This window comes from Homalodisca vitripennis, chromosome 4 (assembly GCF_021130785.1).
Source record: "Homalodisca vitripennis isolate AUS2020 chromosome 4, UT_GWSS_2.1, whole genome shotgun sequence".
NCBI lineage: Eukaryota > Metazoa > Arthropoda > Insecta > Hemiptera > Cicadellidae > Homalodisca > Homalodisca vitripennis.
In genome coordinates this window covers 124,084,312-124,104,639 of record NC_060210.1, presented here as the reverse complement: position 1 = coordinate 124,104,639, position 20,328 = coordinate 124,084,312, and the positions used below count along the sequence as shown (strand labels likewise).

The following is a 20,328-nucleotide window of genomic DNA, read 5'->3' as shown; positions in this document are numbered from 1 at the left end:
GAACATTTTAAATGAAAAAATTTTAATTCTAGATATTACAACTCCTATAAATTAAATTTCTGAATTCACACTAAAACAATTACGTACTGTTTATGGTCAGTACTGACCTTAAATAGGTATGAAGGGTATGTAGAATACTTTTATTTAAATCTGTGAAACCCATCTCATTTTATTTCAGGAATAAGCCAGTTATTTCAGGATTTCTCAGTTATGAGACACTTAATATTGAATTGCTAGTGGACTTACTGCAGCCCTCCGATGAGATCTGGACAGCATGTTGTTGATCTTAACATCATCTCGTTTGGTCATGTCCACCCAGTACGCCTGGCCGATATTGTGGTCTATCAGGAATGTGCTGTTGTAGTAGACGTGGTGATCCTGTATCAACAACATCCACTTCAGTAATAATGTGTGTACAGAAAAGCCTAGTTTAACCTAGTTTCTATGCTTCAAGTTTTAGCTATACAACAAAAAATCTCAGAATTAACAGAATATTTTCTCATGAAACATTTTTTGGTTCACTATATTGAAAACAATTTAGTATTAAATCCACATAGTTAGTATATTGTACTTGAAAATCTATCCAATACTATAAATCTATACAATAAAATCAAACTGAACATGATAAAACTAAAATACTAAGTTCCTAAAATATAAAACAACAATCAATAAACAAAGTAATAAGAAAAAAGTGTTTTATAAATTGGTTGGTTACCCATAGAACAGAAAAAAATGCTTCATCATTTTAAGCGATAGAGCAAAAAAACACTAATCATTAAAGATACAAATCCAATAAATCATGAATCAACAATAATTTCAAGTCGTATGTAATGTTAAATAAGTTTAACACGTTAACTGCGGTGGTTCCATAGTGCGTACTGTATGTAAAGACAACTCAAGACCACTCAATATAGAGCTGCAATTAGTGTTATTCCTTCAAGCTGACTTTCTGTAGATGTATTCAATAGTGTTTACATGCAATAGAACAATTAGCTATAGAAATCCACTGTTATGTACATTGTCAGGTTAATAACTAATGGTCTAGCATCTAAACAATTGTGTACTATATTCATCTCAAATTGAGTTAAATTTGCTCCAGTTGGAGTACATTATACTTGCGATCACTTAATTGCGTGCACTTTATAAAAAAAATGCTTCTGCATTTTATAGTATTTTTAATAGTGGTTTCTGTTAAATTATTCTATTGTACAATACGTATATAGAATTTCAAATGCATTAGATGTTTTAATTCATCACTGGCACAATCTGGAGTATGAATTAGATAGTAACTTTGTCTTTGCTATACAAGACATAGTGGGAAGTATTAATTTAATGAGAATGTTGGGTTCAGCCTCAAGTCCCTCTTGTGCTGTTCAGTTGTGCACCTGATGAGACAATGAGAATACCTCTTCACCTAGATTATAAGATATTTTGTTAGGGTTTTAACAGATTCCGGGAGTCAAGTCTGTGAGTGTCAGATTCCAGACACTGCACTAAGAGGAAGGTGAACTGGAGCTAAACTCAACATTCACTTTGTCTTAGTTATTTGCTTTACACTACTGATTAAGAACAGTACACTTACTATTCTTTTAATGTTTAAATGTAAATTTATGCATCTTAGATGAACTTCAGCTGAAAGCGTGAACAACTGTTTAATGTCAATTAAATTTGGATTATATGAAACATAAATAATATCATTATTTTTACTAGCTGTAAAGTATTCCAGGAATTTTTTCCATACTTCCTCATCATAATAAACCCTCCTCGGACTTCAACAAATATTGTAAAAAAAGAACTAGCTGAATTGATCCAGCCATCCTCGAGATTAACGTTTAGCAACACATTTGGTGATTTAGTTTGATTTATAAGATTATAATACTGTTACATAATACAAATTAATATTTAATAACGTTAATTTAAAAGAGTACTATTGAAATTCATAGAACTGAGAGTTATTATAGTAGTAAAATTGTTACCATAAAACAAAATTTCCATATTTCAATACTGTATACAAAGAAAATTGTCTTAAATGTTAATAATTTTTATAAAAATTGTACTACTCAATTCCCACTTTTGCTCCTTGAGGGATTTATCTCCCATTAAATACAGATTAACTTATTCTGTGTTTTCTTCCTGTCATCATGGTTACCTATAAAACCAAAATAAAAATGTGATCAAATGCTCAGCCAAATCTCATTGACTGATGATCTCATGGAGTGACATGTACCATCAACTTCATGTTGCCTATATAGATGATATGAAGCTTCATGCAAAATTCAAGTCTATGGGCCAGTTAATTTTTGTGATATATCATGTGGACAGACAGACAGAAATGAAATTTATCCATTGGTATTTTGTTAATTGATCATTGTGTGTTTTTATGAAAAATAGAATTTTCCCTTTATTTCAGCTTTCAGCTTGAAAGCCATACATAAGCAACAAATAAATGATGCATAAACTTAATTAATTTAGAAGTTTTTTACACAATAAGTATAAGTTTTTACAGATGCAATTACAAGTTCTCAGTATACTTACAAAAAAATTGAATCTATCAGGAAAACTTGCAACTAATAAAAGGAAAAGACGTAAATGAGCCCAGATGAAGTTGGCCTTGCACTTCATTGAATCAATTACTTCCTGGTCGCTAACGCATCGGTTCATGAACATTAATAAATATTTATATGAGGGGTCAATCGTTGTGTAAACGAGGAAAACTCAAGTACTCTGGCCAAACAAAATTACAGACAACCGACAAGGTCACCAGGTCTGGGCCCTCTTAATGATAGTTCCTTGATCTGAGGTCGGCAGACGTTGTCCTCTCCGCTGGCCAGTCGTATGAACGAGTTTCAGCACAACTATTTTGAACCATCGAAGCACATATTTTGTATGACGTGATCAGTGACGTAACAGAGAACAACTCTTAATTTGTGATACAATCATTTGTAAGGAAAACTTATAAGAGTTTAAGGGTACAGCCTGAAACTTAAAGACAAATAAATACTTAAGATATATAAAACGTACAACAGAAATGAACATCAAGATTAAGTACCGTACCTCCTGTTTGACAGTGATATTGTTCTGGGTCATGGTTCTCTGAATCATCTCATCCGTGTATTTGCTGATTGCCAAGTCATCGTCTGTAGGAGTAACACTTGGCCGCACATCTGCAGTCATACCTGAAACATAACCTCAGTCACAGCAACGTTTCCACAATTATAACTAATAGGGTTAAACACACTACAGACTTGGAGTCAATGAGGGTGGCTTCGTGTTCGCCCTACAGTGAATTACATACTGGCCCAGAGACTGACTCTCAATAGAACAAAGTTCACTATTTTCAATTTCTATAGAGGTAGTAGAGGTGGAATTTCACACTAAATTTCAATCCTCTTAAGTTTACTAATTCAAAAGTTATCATGACTACAGACAGACACACAAAGACAGAAATCTACTTTCGTCATCAACTAGTGAGAAAGACTCTGCTAAACACTCAGCCAATGAAATTCCATAGTGGCTAATTTCAAATATAAACATATGTTTTTAGGACAATAACCTAAATTTTACAATAAAATTTATTGTAACATTTCCTAGTATATCCATGTAGAACACATGTAGACAGGTCACAAGTTAACTGAGCTAACTCGCTCTTCAAATTCATGCAAATTAACGAAAACTGCATTATCCAGTGACAAATATCTATTGATTTTTGGATGGCAGAAGGCATTTTCTCTGTTACAAGAGCCCTTAGATTTATGTAAACACTCGTATGTATATATCAGAGTAATCATTGTGTAAAGTAGTACATTACAGCACTGTTTTCCAGTTTTGAGCTATTGTAAAAATTTTGAAACATTACATCTACACAAATTTATTTTAAAATCAATATTGTATTTAACAGACAGACAAGAAAATAGTTAATAGACACTTTTGAACTACTATACATGAGAGACATGCTCCATCCATTTTCATAAGTAATCCCATTTTTATATAGTAAAGTAAAAAAATTGGTTGTTATGAAGGTGACATTAGCAAGTTAAACTAACTTATTGAGGCTTTGTATAAAATTAACTAATCCAACACACCTCACAACACCTTCACCTTCACAGTGCCTCTATCTCTGAGAGTGTATGCTTTAAGGTGTGTACTGCAGTCAACGTGTTCATGGAAAATGTCATACAATTAACTTTCACAATATACTTTGTTTACTAACTTGTTCGTATTTTCCACATAACCAACATGGTTACCCATAAGGGTAACTAGAGTCACTTTTGAGATGCAATAATTGAGATTTACACTGATATGTACCATTTTCAACACTGATATACGAGTAGAAGTAGAGATGTACCAATAATCTCAACCCTTTTGGTGACCTTGTTGAACAGTTATCATGTGTATAGACAGAAATTGGGCTTCTTCATCAGCAACTAGTGGAAGAGGCTTCAGTTAAGGCTCAACCAAAAATATAAACTACTCACCCAGCAGGGATCACTTCTGGCTGGTTTATACCTTCCAGTTGAACCTACCACTGGGCACAGCAAAAACCGATGTGTCACTTATATCTGGGCAACCTTATGGATGTCCAGGAGTGGCACATCACTAACTGCAAATGTCGAGATTCTGGGGTGCAAGGGGAATTCTATAGGTCTAGTCTACTGCAGGAGATGCTTGTTGAAGTTGGTGGGGTTCATTCCTTAAGTATCAGAGGTTCTTGCTAGCCTCAAGGGTATGCCACCCCCTGCCTGCTTTGACTGGAGAGGCTGGTTCAGAGTTGACCTCCCCTTCTACCGGAGGGACATGACTTTGAGATTAGTGCCCAAATTCTCCCTCATGGATCTCAATAGGAGGCGGCCCCTATCCCCTAACCTTACCCATCCTGAATATCCTGTCACTACGGAAGCAGTGCTAAGGATCTTATAGGACTAAGTGCAATTTATAAGCTTCTTGTCCTAAGAGAACAAAAAAAAAAATAAACTAACTCAATAAAAAAATAAAAAAAGATCAAATAATAAATAATAAATAAACATCCAAATAATTTTTAGGCTCCTTAAAAATGTAATGCCTTTATTAACAAGTTTTAGGAGACATTAATTTGGCATCTATAGTTAAAATATATTTACCTCTCTATCCTAAAGGAGGGCACGCACAAGTATAAGGGAAAGCAAAGCAATAAACAAGCATCTCCAGCGAAACACTACAGTTGATATTTTACATCAAAATCAGTATATTTTAGTATTTACTTGACAAATAACATACCGTTGCCGAACTCAGCTGAAACGATAACAGAATTGTTCGCCGATATGGTCTGCGGAGAGGAGGGAGTGGGTGGAGTTGAGCTGAGAGGGGGTGGAGGAGGTGTTATCCGAGCAGCCGAGTTTTCCGATAAATCTGCCTGTGGGACAACTCCATTCTTGCCATCTGAAAAACACAAAAAGTTGACATAACACCATAATTTCAAAATAAAACAAATGATATGAGAACTAGGACGTACTGAAATACTCAGTGACGTCAGCCAAGGTCATGAGTGTCAAGAAGAATAAGTCAACAAAGAAACTGAAAAAGCAAAACAGAGAATTTTAAGACATGATTTTAATGGGTGTCTTTAAGATTGGAACCCACGAAAGACACTAAAAGATAACATACAAAGCTGGCTTTGGAAGTCCAGAAAGGTGAGGATCAGTATTTTGAAAAACTAATACAGTTTAGTATAGTAAACTATTGAGTATAAGAAAATAAACATTCAATGTATGGCATGATTATAACAAGAAAATTGTTGTGGAAAGCAATATCATTAGGAGTTTGACACAAACAAGACCTTTATATCATGACCCTCGTTAGTGATATATTGGTAGTTTTCTAAGATCTTTCACCGCAGGATTTTGTCACTATTTCCGTCATTAAATGTTACATCATACTCTCAAGATAACCCACTGTAACATATTTTTTGTACTCTATGGCCTCATTTATGGTTACCGATGCTACTAGTATTTCCTCCTTCAACAATTTGTGCAATGTCCTTTCCTATTATGGATTAATACACCAACTATAATATATACTATAACTATAATATACTATTATACCATTTTATATTTGTATAAAACTTTTAGGACCAGATAAAAAATTACATACCATAAAATTGTATACCCTCATTCTTTATTTAAACACACAGGAAAAATGGCACATCTGAACCCCATGTGTTTTGTAAGGGTTTCAAAAAAATCCAAGTATGATTTTATTAACAGGTTTATGGTACCAAAATATTCAGTATAAAATGCTATTTCTACTTATGTAAATTTCAAATAATATTACAAGTAGTATTTTTATAACATTAAATTGGTTTACAAAATTTTGATTAAACATTATAAAATTTACACTTTACAAAAAAAGCAATAAAATTTTAAAATGTTTATTCTGAGAGATAACATATTATGCAAGTTCAATTAATTTCGTATATTACTACAAATTTTCATACAAAATAATGGACATATAAGTTAAATCTAACCTATTAAAAAAACTCTGGATTTGCATTCAGCATTATAGCTGACAATGACGAAGTTATCAGATTTCCATATCAGGAATATACTATTATACCATTTTATATTTGTATAAGTTATTATTCACAACAAATTTTGAAACATTTTTGTACTTACCTGTTTAAATATTCAAATAGTATATGCTTTCCAAGAAATTATAAAAAGTGTTTAGATGCAAATGAATTATATCTTTAAAACTAATTAAATATGTTTCATAATTCCACAACCAAAAAAATGGTGTAATAGTGTGGAAAGTTTAACATTGTTCTTGTGAGGTAAAACTCACGGACGTTTCCCCGCAGCCACCTCTTAACAAAAAGTAGATAAGTGGTTAGTTTACTAAACAATGCTAAGGCAACATTCTGCCATGGCCTGATTTGGTGGATTGCTGACTGTCCAAACATGCAAACTTACAACGCTGATGACCACTCATTGTCATTTAATCTGCATTGTTAGAAATATGCTGGTTCCCCATTGTTGGATGGAGACACTCATTATTTTAACAAAGAGATTATTGATAGAATTTAAAACCTGACTCATCACACCATACCATATAATTGTTTTTTATGCAGTAATAAAAATTGAAAAATATACAAATTGCTTCAAATTTTATTCTGAATACAGTAAGAAGAATGTTTCACCAAAAGTTTTTGAAGAAAAAAAACAAACATGAGTCAGCTGACACGTGCCATAGCTGGCTTAATCAGCTGACTTGTATTTTCCATACTTCTCATAATCTTTTGGATTATAGTACAAGACATATCATTGCAAGCCTGGCCATATGGGCAATTACCACACCCCACTTCCCCTCTCACCTTGCAGAGTGGCCACATTGTCAAATCAGCTGATTCCAGTATGAGGCAATGTGGACATCTCGCTTCTTTCCGGTTGTTTACAAATTTTTTGTTCTTCAGCATTCAATAATTCTGAATTTTAAATTTTATTATTTTTTGCTCACATTCTGTGTCGTAGTGTAAACATGCGTTAATTTAAATCGTGAAGGTAAAGGATTGAGGAAAATGGACGAAAAGTACAGATGAGTAGTAACGATTGATTGCTGGATTGTTGAATTATTACAATTGACAATTGAGTATCCTATCACTAGTTATTCTTCCATAACAGCTGGCCACACCACACCACAACCAAGGCTTGCATTGGTATGTCTTGTACTATAGTAATTTCTATCCCGTCAGTACATCAAAGAATCTTTTCTGCATTTTACTTCATGAAGAAAGCAAATATTAAATAAATAAACCATTTGTTTTTAACAAGACAAAATGACACAATGCAGTACTAGCATTTTAAAGCGGTTCAAGTACATTGCACAGTACATCAATCAGTAGCACTTAGAGGATTAGATTTTTTTCTTAAACTTTGACTGTCTTATTCACAAAATAAAAACTGATCATATTCAAACTGAATCCACTTTATGTATTAGCCATTTATTTATGCTATTTAAAATGTTCTATGGTGTTTTCCTTTGAATTAACCTTTATCGAATACAAAATTTAACGAAAAAAAAAAACACAAGTGCATGCAATGCTACCACTTGTAGAGTTGGAAGGTTGTTTACTTAGCTTACTAAACATTTTTAATGACTCTTAAAATACCAATTTAGTATTGTATACGTAGTCACCTAATTTTAAATTAAATGATAAATATTATTGGATTCCTAATGTAGAAAAGAACAAGAAGAGAAAAGTTTACAAAGATAACCAACTTTTCCATTAATTCAACACAATTAAAAATTAGAATAATTAATTGTTAATTTGTTAAAATTCTTCACAATGGAAAATTTCACATCCTGTAAATACTTCAACTGCAAGAATGAAGGCTTTAATGTTATTAGGCAGGTACCATTTACAGTTGCAAAACTGGCCTTGGTGCTGATGGGGAAACTTCTCTAATAACACTTATCAATATTAATGGTTGACCCCTATTAGCCTATGATAACGAGAAAGCAAATTCTCTTTTGTTGCTGTTGTTTTCAGACAATAGCAAGTTTCTGCAAACTGATATAGAATCTTCTAGAACTGACCAGACCGAGCATTACTCAGAAGTTTTATATTCTTATTCAAAGCATACTGACATATATAAAACTTTTCCGCAAAAACTGCAACAGTTGCCGTTTTGGTTTTCAGTTTATAATAACAAAAATAAAGCTGGCAATTAAAATAATTTACTACATGTCACGGAACAAGCTTCGCTGAGTTTGCATGCTTCATTTCAACTCTGTAGTTCATTTCATTAGGCTAAATATTTTACTATGTCACATGTTAAAATATCATACAAATGTACTCAGTTTGTTAACAAATTTATTTAGACCGTGATTTTCATGTTCCCATCTTGGATAACCATTAAACCATCTGTCTAAGAGGAGTCAAACTGTTTATCTTGATGGCCGGTGGTCTTCAGCTAGGGAGCTTAGATGTGGTGTTCCACAGGGGTCTATATTGGGCCCTCTTTTGTTCTTAATAGCAATAAATGATTTACCTATTAATATTCAACAGTCTAAAACTTGTATGTATGCTGATGACACCAATTTTCTTTCTATTGATAAAAACTTCATTGATTTACAATTACAAGTCAATAATACTTTAGAACTAGCTTCAAATTGGTTTTCAGCTAATAACTTACTTTTAAATAATGACAAAACTAAATCAGTTCTGTTTAGTCTTAGGCCTGTTACAGATGATATTGAGTTTGATAATTGTGTTAAGTTTTTAGGTGTGTACATTGATTGTAAGCTGTCATGGGCAAAATACATTGAACAAATATCAATTAGGCTATCTCGTGTGATTTATCTATTAAGACGTCTTGTGAGTTGTGTTCCTAAACATTATATTGTTACTGTTTACTATGGTCTATTTCAGTCAATAATTAGCTATGGTTTGATTTTCTGGGGCAATTCCAGCAACCTTAAAGATATCCTTTTGATACAGAAGAAGGCTGTTCGAATAATTACCAAGTCTCACACAACCTGGCTAATTGTAAACCACTTTTTATTAATTTAGGTATTTTAACTGTTTTTAATCTCTATATATTTTATTTATTGTTATATATTCATAAAGATATTTTATCATATAATGTAAGGAATGAAATCCATGAAAAATTTACAAGGCATGGTAATTGTCTTGATGTACCCTTCACAAGATTGGAAAAAATTAGATCTAGCCATACTATAATGTGTATTAGACTATATAATAAGTTACCACTCTCAACCAAAGATTTATCTTTTAGTCTCTTTAAATGTACGAGTTAGTTACATAGATATCTCGTAAGTTACATAGATGGCTGGCTGCTCATCCCTTCTATAGTATCGATGAATTTTTAAACATGCCAAATTCAGAAATTAATGTTTTGTAAGTTTGTTACATATGTAAGATTTATTTATTTTATTTATTGACTATTTATTTTAGTTTATTTATTTAGTTTAAGATTTTATTTGATATTTATCAATGTTATTTTAATTCAAGAATTAGGTATAGCAAAAAATGATTTTATATTATCTATTTACACTAGTTAGTCCTACCTAAGTAGTATAAACATTAACTATGACAAGTTATGATTTGTAACATAAAATGATGACCATGTCGATTGCTATATGCCTAAAGACAATAAAGATTTTGATTTTGATTTGATTTGAAACCAACGTAAAAATGTTCACTAACACACAGCCAAACCCCATGGAGTGGCATGCAGTATCATTATTAAACTAAATGTTGCTTTTATAGAAATGAGGCTTTATGCAAAATGTCAAGCCTATATATCAGTTTTTTCTCCACATATTGTGCAGACAGACAGACAGACAGACAAAAAATATGTAGAAATAAAAATTTGTCTGCCCTTGAGCAATAGGAAAATGCAATAAGCAATAGTTCAATGTGCACCACATGCAATATCCTAAATTTACCTTTAACTTTTATAATGCAAACGTACACTCAGCACAAAATTCCAATGCCAGAATTAAATTATGCAGACTTATATTTAGAAACAAATGTCAGGCCCTAATGATTTTCTTTAGATATACTTTTAAGTTTTGCCTGAAGCTTTTTTTATTATTTTAGCGATTGTTGCATACTAATACTAATGTAGCTTGTCATGCTTTGTTTAATACATCAAATTGATTAAAAATAGATTGTATTCATGAACTTGGGGTATCTACAGAATACATGAGAATCTCATATGTTGGTTTAATTTATTTGTTTCCTTTCTTGGTCAAAGCATATATGTGTATAATAAGCTGAAATCTTTACTAGAAAAATAGTAATAATTACATTGACATAAATAACAAATACAATGAAAGACTAATAAACAAATTACCTACGCGAAACATTAATATTTCTTTTGATAAGGTACTATATAGGCAACATTTTGTTATATAATTTGAATTGTTTACTTTTTTTAATCATACAATTATCTTGTGCCATCATGTTTCTGTAGTGAGACTACGTTGCAATGTTACAACCTATTTTTAATTATACATAATATACAGGATTAGGCTGTCCATATAAAAAAACATTACAACCTCTGGTTTGAAAACAAAAATATATGAAAATAACCTATGGATTGGAAACGCTAACCTGATAACTTGATGTCCTTAGTCTGTCGGCTTGGAGGGATGTTATCCTGCAGGTTAGGGTTGGTGAGGAACCTGTTGTGGCGCGTGTACTCGTCCAGAGGGGAGTCTGGCACATATCGCCTGTGCCTCTCCACGTGTGGATCTGCGTCCATAAGAGACAGATGTGGCACCCCCTCCAACTGGCCATCTATCCTGTACTGCAGCGACGGGTGGGACCATCCTTAAACAAGCATCATACACTAGGTTAAGATTGTAGAAACACTAAATTGTAGCGTTTTGTAACATTTTACTACATTAAAACCTACCTTAAGCATTACAGTAGCATTGACGACATTTAAGGGGGGTCGGGAGGTGAAATGGTGGTCAAAAATTACTTTTTTTTTGTGTTTTTATTGAATATTATTCTGCTTTTCATAGCGGTTAATTCAAGACCAATTTCATGAAAATCGGTCAAGTAGTTCTTGAATAAATTTTTTTTTTTTTCTAAAGGCTGTACCTCAAAATTTTTGGTGAGAGTTTCAGCATTGAGTAGACAGTTTTTTATATTGTACTATAACTCTTTATGCCAAAATAGAGCTGTATTACTGTTACGTTTTTTGCTATTGGTACAGTTGTTTGTCACCTGGTTTTTCTTTCATTACCTTGTTTGTTATTGTTTTCTTCTGTTTATAACCAAGAATAACATTTCAAATGTCCACAGTTTATTTTCTGAAGTTCCTGGTGTTTTCTGTGTGTTAGAAGTTTTATTTCAAAGGTATTGCAATGCCTAGATTTTGTAACAAAGTCTTTAAAAGCGTCAGCAAGTAGGGAAGCTAAAGTGGTGTTTGTAGATAGTGACTGTGTGAGAAGCCTAGAATCTAGGGGCCTAGTACACAAAGCCAGAACCTAGGACTAGTGCACTAAGCCCAATTCCTCCAGAGCCTCAAAAGGAGAGTTTGTCTAGTAAAGAAAATTAGGTTCTTGTCTTGCAGATTACAATAAGTACTAAGGTAACTGTGGCACTAATGACATTGTAAATTTGCAAATTCTTCAAAACCTGCTATTGAACAGAACCAAAGTGAATCGCTCAATAACATGATTTGGGCTCGTGTTCTCAAGCGAACTTTTGTCATGCTATCAACTCTAGAATTAGGGGTATATGATGCTATTGCTGTCTTCAACAAAGGCAATATAGTCAGATGCGAAGTGTTTGCTAAATTAGGGATTGTACCTGGGGTAAACTGTGTATATGTGCTTCAAGACATGGACATGCTACGCATCAAAAAAGCGAATAAAGCCGTCGATGAAATAGAAAAAAAGTGTCGAAGACAGACTACACTGGCAAAAAAGAGGCTAGAAGACGACTATGACGCAGAGGAAGCAGACAATCCCTCATTTGGTGCAGAAATGCATTTATTTAAAGCAAGTTTAGTTGCTAAGCTAATGGATGTTCCCAAATAAATGGCTTTTTCCCCCGAAAATGAATTTTTTCGGTAAATAAGGAACAATTATCTCCAAAACTATAAATTGATAGATCAATAATTTTTTTTTTTATCTTGGAGAGGGCATTATTCTACACATTTTAACACATGGATTTAATAAAATTTCAATCAGAAAATTTTTTATTGCGACTAATTTATAAAAATTACTGGTAATTTTTAGAGTATTTTTTTTTTAATTGCCAAAAAATCCAAAAAATATTTTTTTACAAAAATCTTGTGTTAAAATATGTATATTGTTGTGCTTTATCAAGAAAAAAAAAGTTCTAAGTGCTATCATTTATAGTTTTTTTTGGTAAATGTTCCTTAAAGTTTGAGAATTTAACATGGGCTTAAATGGAGCTCCCGACCCCCTTAAAGTAGACTACAAATTCATTAGAATACATTATGAAAATGAGTTGATTAATGAATGAACCTAATTAATATGATTTAATAAGAATCAGAGGCAGATCAGTCTTACTTAAAAGGTGTCCAACTACATGTGACTGTATTAAATGTTCATAATGGTATTTCAAGTTAATGTTTGTAGGCTGATACAGAAGTGCAAGTCAAGCTTTCTCTTTTATCAGTCAGCCCTGTTATAGATAAAGGAACTAATGATTTGGAGTACACTCATAGGTATTCATTTCCTACACCAAATGGTTTTTCAACAAATTCACACCTACTGGACACCTTTCACATCCAAGAAGCTCTTGATTGTTTGTAATGTTGAAACTGCTTATGAATTTTCGCAGCAAAGGTCTACAAGGGAGTTGATCATCAATGAGCAATTCAGATAAGGTGAACAAAGCCATCTTTGCCCAAGAAGAACCAAGAAGAAGAACTGGATTCTAGAGTAATTAAGCTTGATGGCAAAGGAAGAGGTGATTGTTGCACAGAAAGGTGTTGGGTTTCTAAATCGACATCTCAAAATTTTTCCTGGCCATTCTCTTGAAGCAGACCTATGGTTGGCCATTTTCTTGAAACAAACCTATGGTTGGCCAATCTTTCGAAACAAACCTAAGGTTTGATAAAGACCTTTTGGTTAAGGTGTAACTCTTTCCTATCACTCATAATTTGATTTCTTTCAAAATATAACCTTAGTGTAACAAATCCCTAGATGTTCCATTACCAACATCACCTGGGGTAAAGTTCCAAGTACTAAAATCCTTTCTCTACTGCTAGTTGTTTGTGGCCAGTAGTTCAACCTATCCTTGTGATATATAGATATCTTGAATAATCATTTGGCGGAGAACAATATAATTGATTGAATGCAGTATGATTTAACATGAGAGCAGTAGTTCAATACTGAATAGGGACACTGTAAACCTATTATAATCTATTAGTAAGAAGTTGTTCAATACTGATAAGGGATACTGTAAACCTATTATAAACTATAAGAGAAAAGTTGTTCAATACCGATTAGTGACGCTAAACCTACTATAATCTATAAAAGAAAAGTTGTTCAATACTGATTAGTGACACTATAAACCAAATACGATTTACAAAAAAGTCGATATCCAATGTATTTTTTGTTCAAATGTTCCCTACCTGAATGATTTATATAACACAAAAGTGATCACACCTGTCTAGATTTTCTTAGTACAAGATAGTCCTGGAATGTTCAGCTGCTATCATCCTTATATTCAATCTCATCTAAAGTCAAAATTAAAAATTGTTGACTAATTATATGTCTTTCCAGTGTAAAGGAATTTTATGAGACTATATTTTGCTAGCCATTAGTGTTTAGTATTTATTGACATTTGTCCACGCAATCTCTTATTTTAGACAATACATTCTTGATTCCGAGATTCCTTAGTGTTGATGGACAATTTATTATAGTAAAGACTAAATGGCACCATACAGTACAGTTAGACACCAAAGATGAGGGTAAATTGCAGAATAATGTTTGTATGATATGAACTGAAATATAGTTAGCCACAAAGAATATAAAGTATGACATGTATTTCATATTAGTCTAACCTGACTATGCATAGAATTTTTCCAGGACATCCCCTTGCCTTTTAAAGTTGGTTCCCAGAATTTTAGAGCATCATTCAGAGTGATAATTTGTCCCAGATTTAGAAAAGGAGAAGTCCTTTGTCCGGAATTTTTGCAGTATAATACCAAAAACATTTGTAAAATTTACCTAACATACAAAACATATTACCAGTAATCTCAAACTGTGGTTGCAATGTTACATAGATTTATATTAGCAGGCAACTAACTCTATCTTGTGCAGTATATTATTACCGCATGTAACTTCATAAGTCAAGAGCAAAGGCAGATTGTACTGTTCTGTCATAATGTAATAAACTGTTACATGAGGATGAATTAATGAAAACAAAATATGGAATTCTCATTATATAACTTATACCATTAAAAATCCTTATTGTTAATATACTTGGTGAGGATTAAATTTTAGGAGTGTCATGAATTCAGAAAAATATGATCACTTTATGTTACTGTCACAATCATTAAATATAAAATTATAAAATATGTAAGATCAGCCTGTATCATGTATTTTATTGTAAGTTTCTTTTGGAAAAGACATAATTTGTCAAGTCCCCACCCCTTTTTTACTTCCAACCGAAATCCTGGCACTAAGGAAGTGGCCAATAGAGTTAATGGTTGTGCTGTGCGATGGTGTGGCAACAAGGGTCCTAACTGGCTGATTGGCTAACAATGGCTGCCCAGAAGACTTGACACCAGTTGTTTACTATGGCCAGCTGATTGTACCCTCTAACCGGTAAGTCCACTGTCATCTCATACACTTGCTGTCCAGTTATAATGGTTTTTAAATGTTGGTGTGGCAACAAGGGTCCTACTTGGTTGATTAACAAACAATGGCTGCCCAGAAGACTTGATACAAGTTGTTTACTGTGGTCAGCTGATTGTACCCTCTAGTTGGTAAGTCCACTGTCATACCCTATACTTGCTGTCCAGGTATAATAGTTGTGCTATGCGATAGTGTGGCAACAAGGGTCCTAACTAGCTGATTGGCTAACAATAGCTGCCTAGAAGAAGACACCAGTTGTTTACTGTGGCCAGCTGATTGTACCTTCTATCCAGTAAGTCCACTGTCATCTCCATACACTCACTGCCGAGGTAAAATGGTTGTGCTATGCGATAGTGTGGCAACAAGGGTCCTAACTAGCTGATTGTCTAACAATGGCTGCCCAGAAGAAACCAGTTGTTTACTGTGGCCAGCTGATTGTACCTTCTAGCCGGTAAGTCCACTGTCATCTCCATACACTTGCTGCCTAAGTATAATAGGGTAGAAGCCATAACAAAAATGCCTTGCATACTTATCTTATAGATTCTTGAACTTCCCTTAAATTAATCAAGAAATTCATTCAAAGTTTTTAAGGTAAAACTAAAAATGGTTACTTACAAAAACTATTGATGAAATTGAGTCTCTGTATGATAATTGTGTAGTTAACCTTGCCTTCTTGTTTTTCAGGTACAGTATTTTATAAATAATTGGTCTTTGTGTGTGTGTGTTTTTTTTTTTTTTAATAATAATGAATTTATTTTTATTTTTCTTTACATTTTGATTGTTGAGATGGTTAGAGCCTGGCACTGTTTTTTATTTAATTATTTATGTTTCGTCCATATTTTTCCATAATGTTGACAGTTATATTAACTTCAGTACTTGGACTGTTTAATGAGACTTCCAGCCAGACAAGAGATTTTCAGCTCAACTGGGTGAGTACTATTTCTTTCAATTAATTCATCTGATTCCTTCCAATTTAGACTGGGTGTTCTATTTTTATGTTCCAGATTTTTTGGTTGTGTGTATATGTGTATGTATATGTATAATTTATAAATGTAATAGCAAATAAAAAGTTAATATCTAACTTCTACTCTAGATTATATTATTTACTGTTTAGGTTAAGCATGAAATGTATACAAAATAATTCATTTTGGGAGGAAGACATTTTTAATTGTGTTTTTGACAAAATAAAGTTTTATTATTATCATTACTATTAATAATAATAATAAACTGATACAACGGAGTATCGAAGGACCCACCAGAATATAATTAAAGTCATAACCTATCCAACAAAGTTATTTCATTACATTTTTATTGTCAGAAGAAAAAATGTTTTAAGACTAGAACAGAATACAATCAGTCTGTTTATTAACTATTTTGTTCTGCTATTTTCTCATTGTCATTATGAGCACTCATAACACCAATGTAAAGTGTTACAATTTTATTGTTACTTTTGTGAAATTCTTCCTTGGACCAAGAGAAGCCAACCAACTTTCCAAGTTTCAACTCTCTAGGATCTTTCTATCAAGTGTTATCACAACATAATTTTAAGAAGTCCCCGTCGGTCCTTGATAAAAAAAATTTCTATCACAGGCAGGATTTGAACCTATGCTACCCCAAACTCAGAGCCAAAGACTGCAACCCTACATTAAGTGGAAATGCCTTGAGTCTCTTGATGTACCAGAATAATTAAAGCACTTGCATAAGAAAGGACCATGTGATCCTAACTTTGCCTGTACAAATAAGGAATTTTTCACTAATTTACTTTAGAGAGGAAACTGATTAATCTTACTAGTCTTGTTCCTACTTAGAAATTAAACAATTCAATATCAGATGTAACTTACACTTATTATAGATAACTACACAATAATATGTTCTTTAAAAAGGTACTTGCAAGTCCCATTCTATGTGTACAGAAACAATAAATCTTCCAAGTTTTAATAGCTCTCATATAAGTTCAACAACAGGCCTATCCTTGATAGTGTTTAATGTTCACGTTTTATGGCTACAGGTACTATACAACAACTGTTATTAGCAAATGACTTTCATAACGTGATTTTGATTTAAGGTTCATTTTATCTCTGAAACCAAACCGTTACTTTACATTGAAATGTTGAGAAATAACATTGTTAATTATGCATAAGGTAGGAGAATCTATCTATATTACTAAAAGAATATCTTGATTTTTTTACGTGAATTTAGATACCTCAAAACATTATTTGATGTAGATATTTAGTATTAAATCAGTTGATTGGCTAAAACATAATAGGCACAATTGAAAAAGTTAAACAAATACCAATTACATGCCAAGGGGTTACTCTCATTTTAATTATTTACTTTTTAATCAATATTGTAGCCAACACCTTTTGCCTAGTTATTTTGCAACACTTCGAAATAACTCGTATTCGTTAATATTCACTTCTTCACATTGGGTAGTCTGGCAGTTAAAAGTGTTCACATGTTTAAATGTTTTTTTTTTGTATTTGTATTCTAGGGAAAATGGCACTACTGAATATCAAGTTACATATATGGGCTGTACAGAAGAAGATGAGGACAAAGAGAAAGCATTAACGAGTCCTTATGGGTTACAAACTGCAAAGTGTCTCTGTGACCAGTAGCGTAGCCAGAAATTTCGTTCGGGGGGGGGTCCGAAACCGGGGATCCGGGGGACGTTTTGTGTGTTATTTTCCAATGAGTTTACTAAAAGGTAAATACCAAAAATATGGAGCTTTAGTAACTACGCCTCTATAGAAAGTGGAAAGATGTAATAGGCAAATTCAACCCTCACAGCAACTCTAGTACGGTGCCACAAATTTTCTTGTATAGCTACAGAAACTTTACGAAGTTCGATTCTGGGCCGAGTAGAAGGCACCAATGTGATGTTGCGTTCACTGGATAAGAAAGAAGAACAAATAGAGCTTCACTCAATCGTGTAATTGACAAAACTATATTCTGTGGAGAAAATGAAATACCCCTTCGAGGACATTGGGCCACTGACGGCCGAAAACCCTTTAGAAAAGGAGGGCAATTTTCTACGTTGCTCGGGCGCAGGTCAAACTAACGGTCGGAAAATGCAACGGAAAAACTCTACTGATTAGAAGTTCGGCTGCTTTGGATTTCACTGATTGAGTTATTTATGAATGAGTTGCAATGACGATTTTTTTGTATCAGTACACTGTAGACGACTACATAATTATCGGAAAAATAAAAAAAATCACTTTCGGTCAGAAAATAAAATACACATGAAAAACTCTAATGATTTAGAACTTCAACTACTTCGGAAATCAGTTATTGAGGTAAACGTGGTATTTTTGATTGAGTTAGGGCGACGATGTTTTGTTATCATTAAACTGTACTCGACTAAACTATATAATTATCGAGAAAAAAAATCACTTCCGTTCGGTAAATACCGAAGAAAGATTGTAGGACTGTAGGTCCACGCCTAGTTTGACGAGGGTGGCTGACGTCACTTTTCTGCAGGGTAGGACAGTTAGTCCACGCCGACACCTGTGGACTAACTGTCCTACTTTTCAAAACTGACCTGGCCGTGCATTAGTTTTTCTAACCTGCACTTATTGTTTATTCTGGTCAGTGATGCTTCCACTACATTCGCACAGCGTACTGCTAAAGCAGCAATTATTAACAACAGTTTACTCAAGCTATCACATATAAAGTGGATTACTAATAGGGATTATATCTTAACGAATTCCATATAGCATTATATTACTATCTGATTAATTTGGCATTGTCCTAATGAATCATAAACATCTACAGTAAGTTTTGTATTAGTTATTCCTTATATTGGACCATCGTTTGTATAATACTGTATATAACAGTAGACACTATAATCGTTAGACATTCTTAAGTTAGAAATGGGCGTAACTAACCTGTCTTTATTTTATGTATATCATTTCGTTTCATTCTTTTTGCAGCTGTCTTATGTAGTGCACTGAAAATGATTTAGCAGATATAGAGTTTAGATCTCGAAACATACCATTCAAGTGCTGCAGTGTGAGTACGACGATCCCTTATCAAACCCCTCATCAAAAGAAACCCGTGAGTCAGACAGTGGTCCCAGGCCGGGACCGTGGACCTACTGTCCACCCCTTAAGAAGTAGGTAAGAAATGCTTCCGGCAGTTTTATGACGTTGGACCTACAGTCCGTTTACCCCGAAGAAAAGCTCTCTACAGATTCAAGATTTGACGATTTTGGATTTCACTGGTTGAGTGGTTGAGGTAAAAGTGGTACTTAGTGAAATCCAAAATCGTCAAATCTTGAATCTGTAGAGAGCTTTTCTTCGGTATTTTCCGTGCGGAAGTGATTTTTATTGTTTTGTTTCTCGATAATTATATATGTATTGGCGTTGAATTAATACCTAAAAATAAACGTCCAAAAATAATTCTAAGTACCACTTTTACCTCAACCAGTAAAAATCCAAAATCTTGAAAACTTGAATCTGTAGAGAGCTTTTTCTTCGGTATTTTCCGTCCGGAATTGATTTTATTGTTTTGTTTTCTCGATAATTATATATGTATTAGTCGGCGTTGAAATAATACCTAAAAATCAACGTCCTAACATAATTCTAAGTACCACTTTTATCTTAACCACTCAACCAGTGAAATCCAAAATCTTGAAAACTTGAATCTGTAGAGAGCTTTTCTTCGGTATTTTCCGTCCGGAATTGATTTTATTGTTTTGTTTCTCGATAATTATATATGTATTAGTCGGCGTTGAATTAATACCTAAAATCAACGTCCTAACATAATTCTAAGTACCACTTTTATCTTAACCACTCAACCAGTAAAATCCAAAATCGTCAAAACTTGAATCTGTAGAGAGCTTTTCTTCGGTATTTACCGTCCGGAAGTGATTTTATTGTTTTTGTTTCTCGATAATTATATATGTATTAGTCGGCGTTTGAATTAATACCTAAAATCAACTTCCTAAGATAATTCTAAGTACCACTTTTACCTCAACCACTC

General features: G+C 33.2%; 1 protein-coding gene across 2 annotated transcripts in view; it reads right to left on the bottom strand.

Moving 5' to 3' along the window:
* The window catches only part of LOC124360099 (plexin domain-containing protein 2-like), a 99,889-nt gene that overhangs the window by 24,533 nt on the left and 55,028 nt on the right, over positions 1-20,328 (bottom strand). For both annotated transcript variants that reach the window (XM_046813408.1, XM_046813410.1), the window contains exons 2-5: positions 11,114-11,332; positions 5,254-5,415; positions 3,055-3,176; positions 247-378 (exon numbers count right to left, since the gene is read on the bottom strand). In XM_046813408.1, the coding sequence (XP_046669364.1) occupies positions 247-378; positions 3,055-3,176; positions 5,254-5,415; positions 11,114-11,332 (635 nt within the window). The remainder of the gene's footprint in view (positions 1-246; positions 379-3,054; positions 3,177-5,253; positions 5,416-11,113; positions 11,333-20,328) is intronic.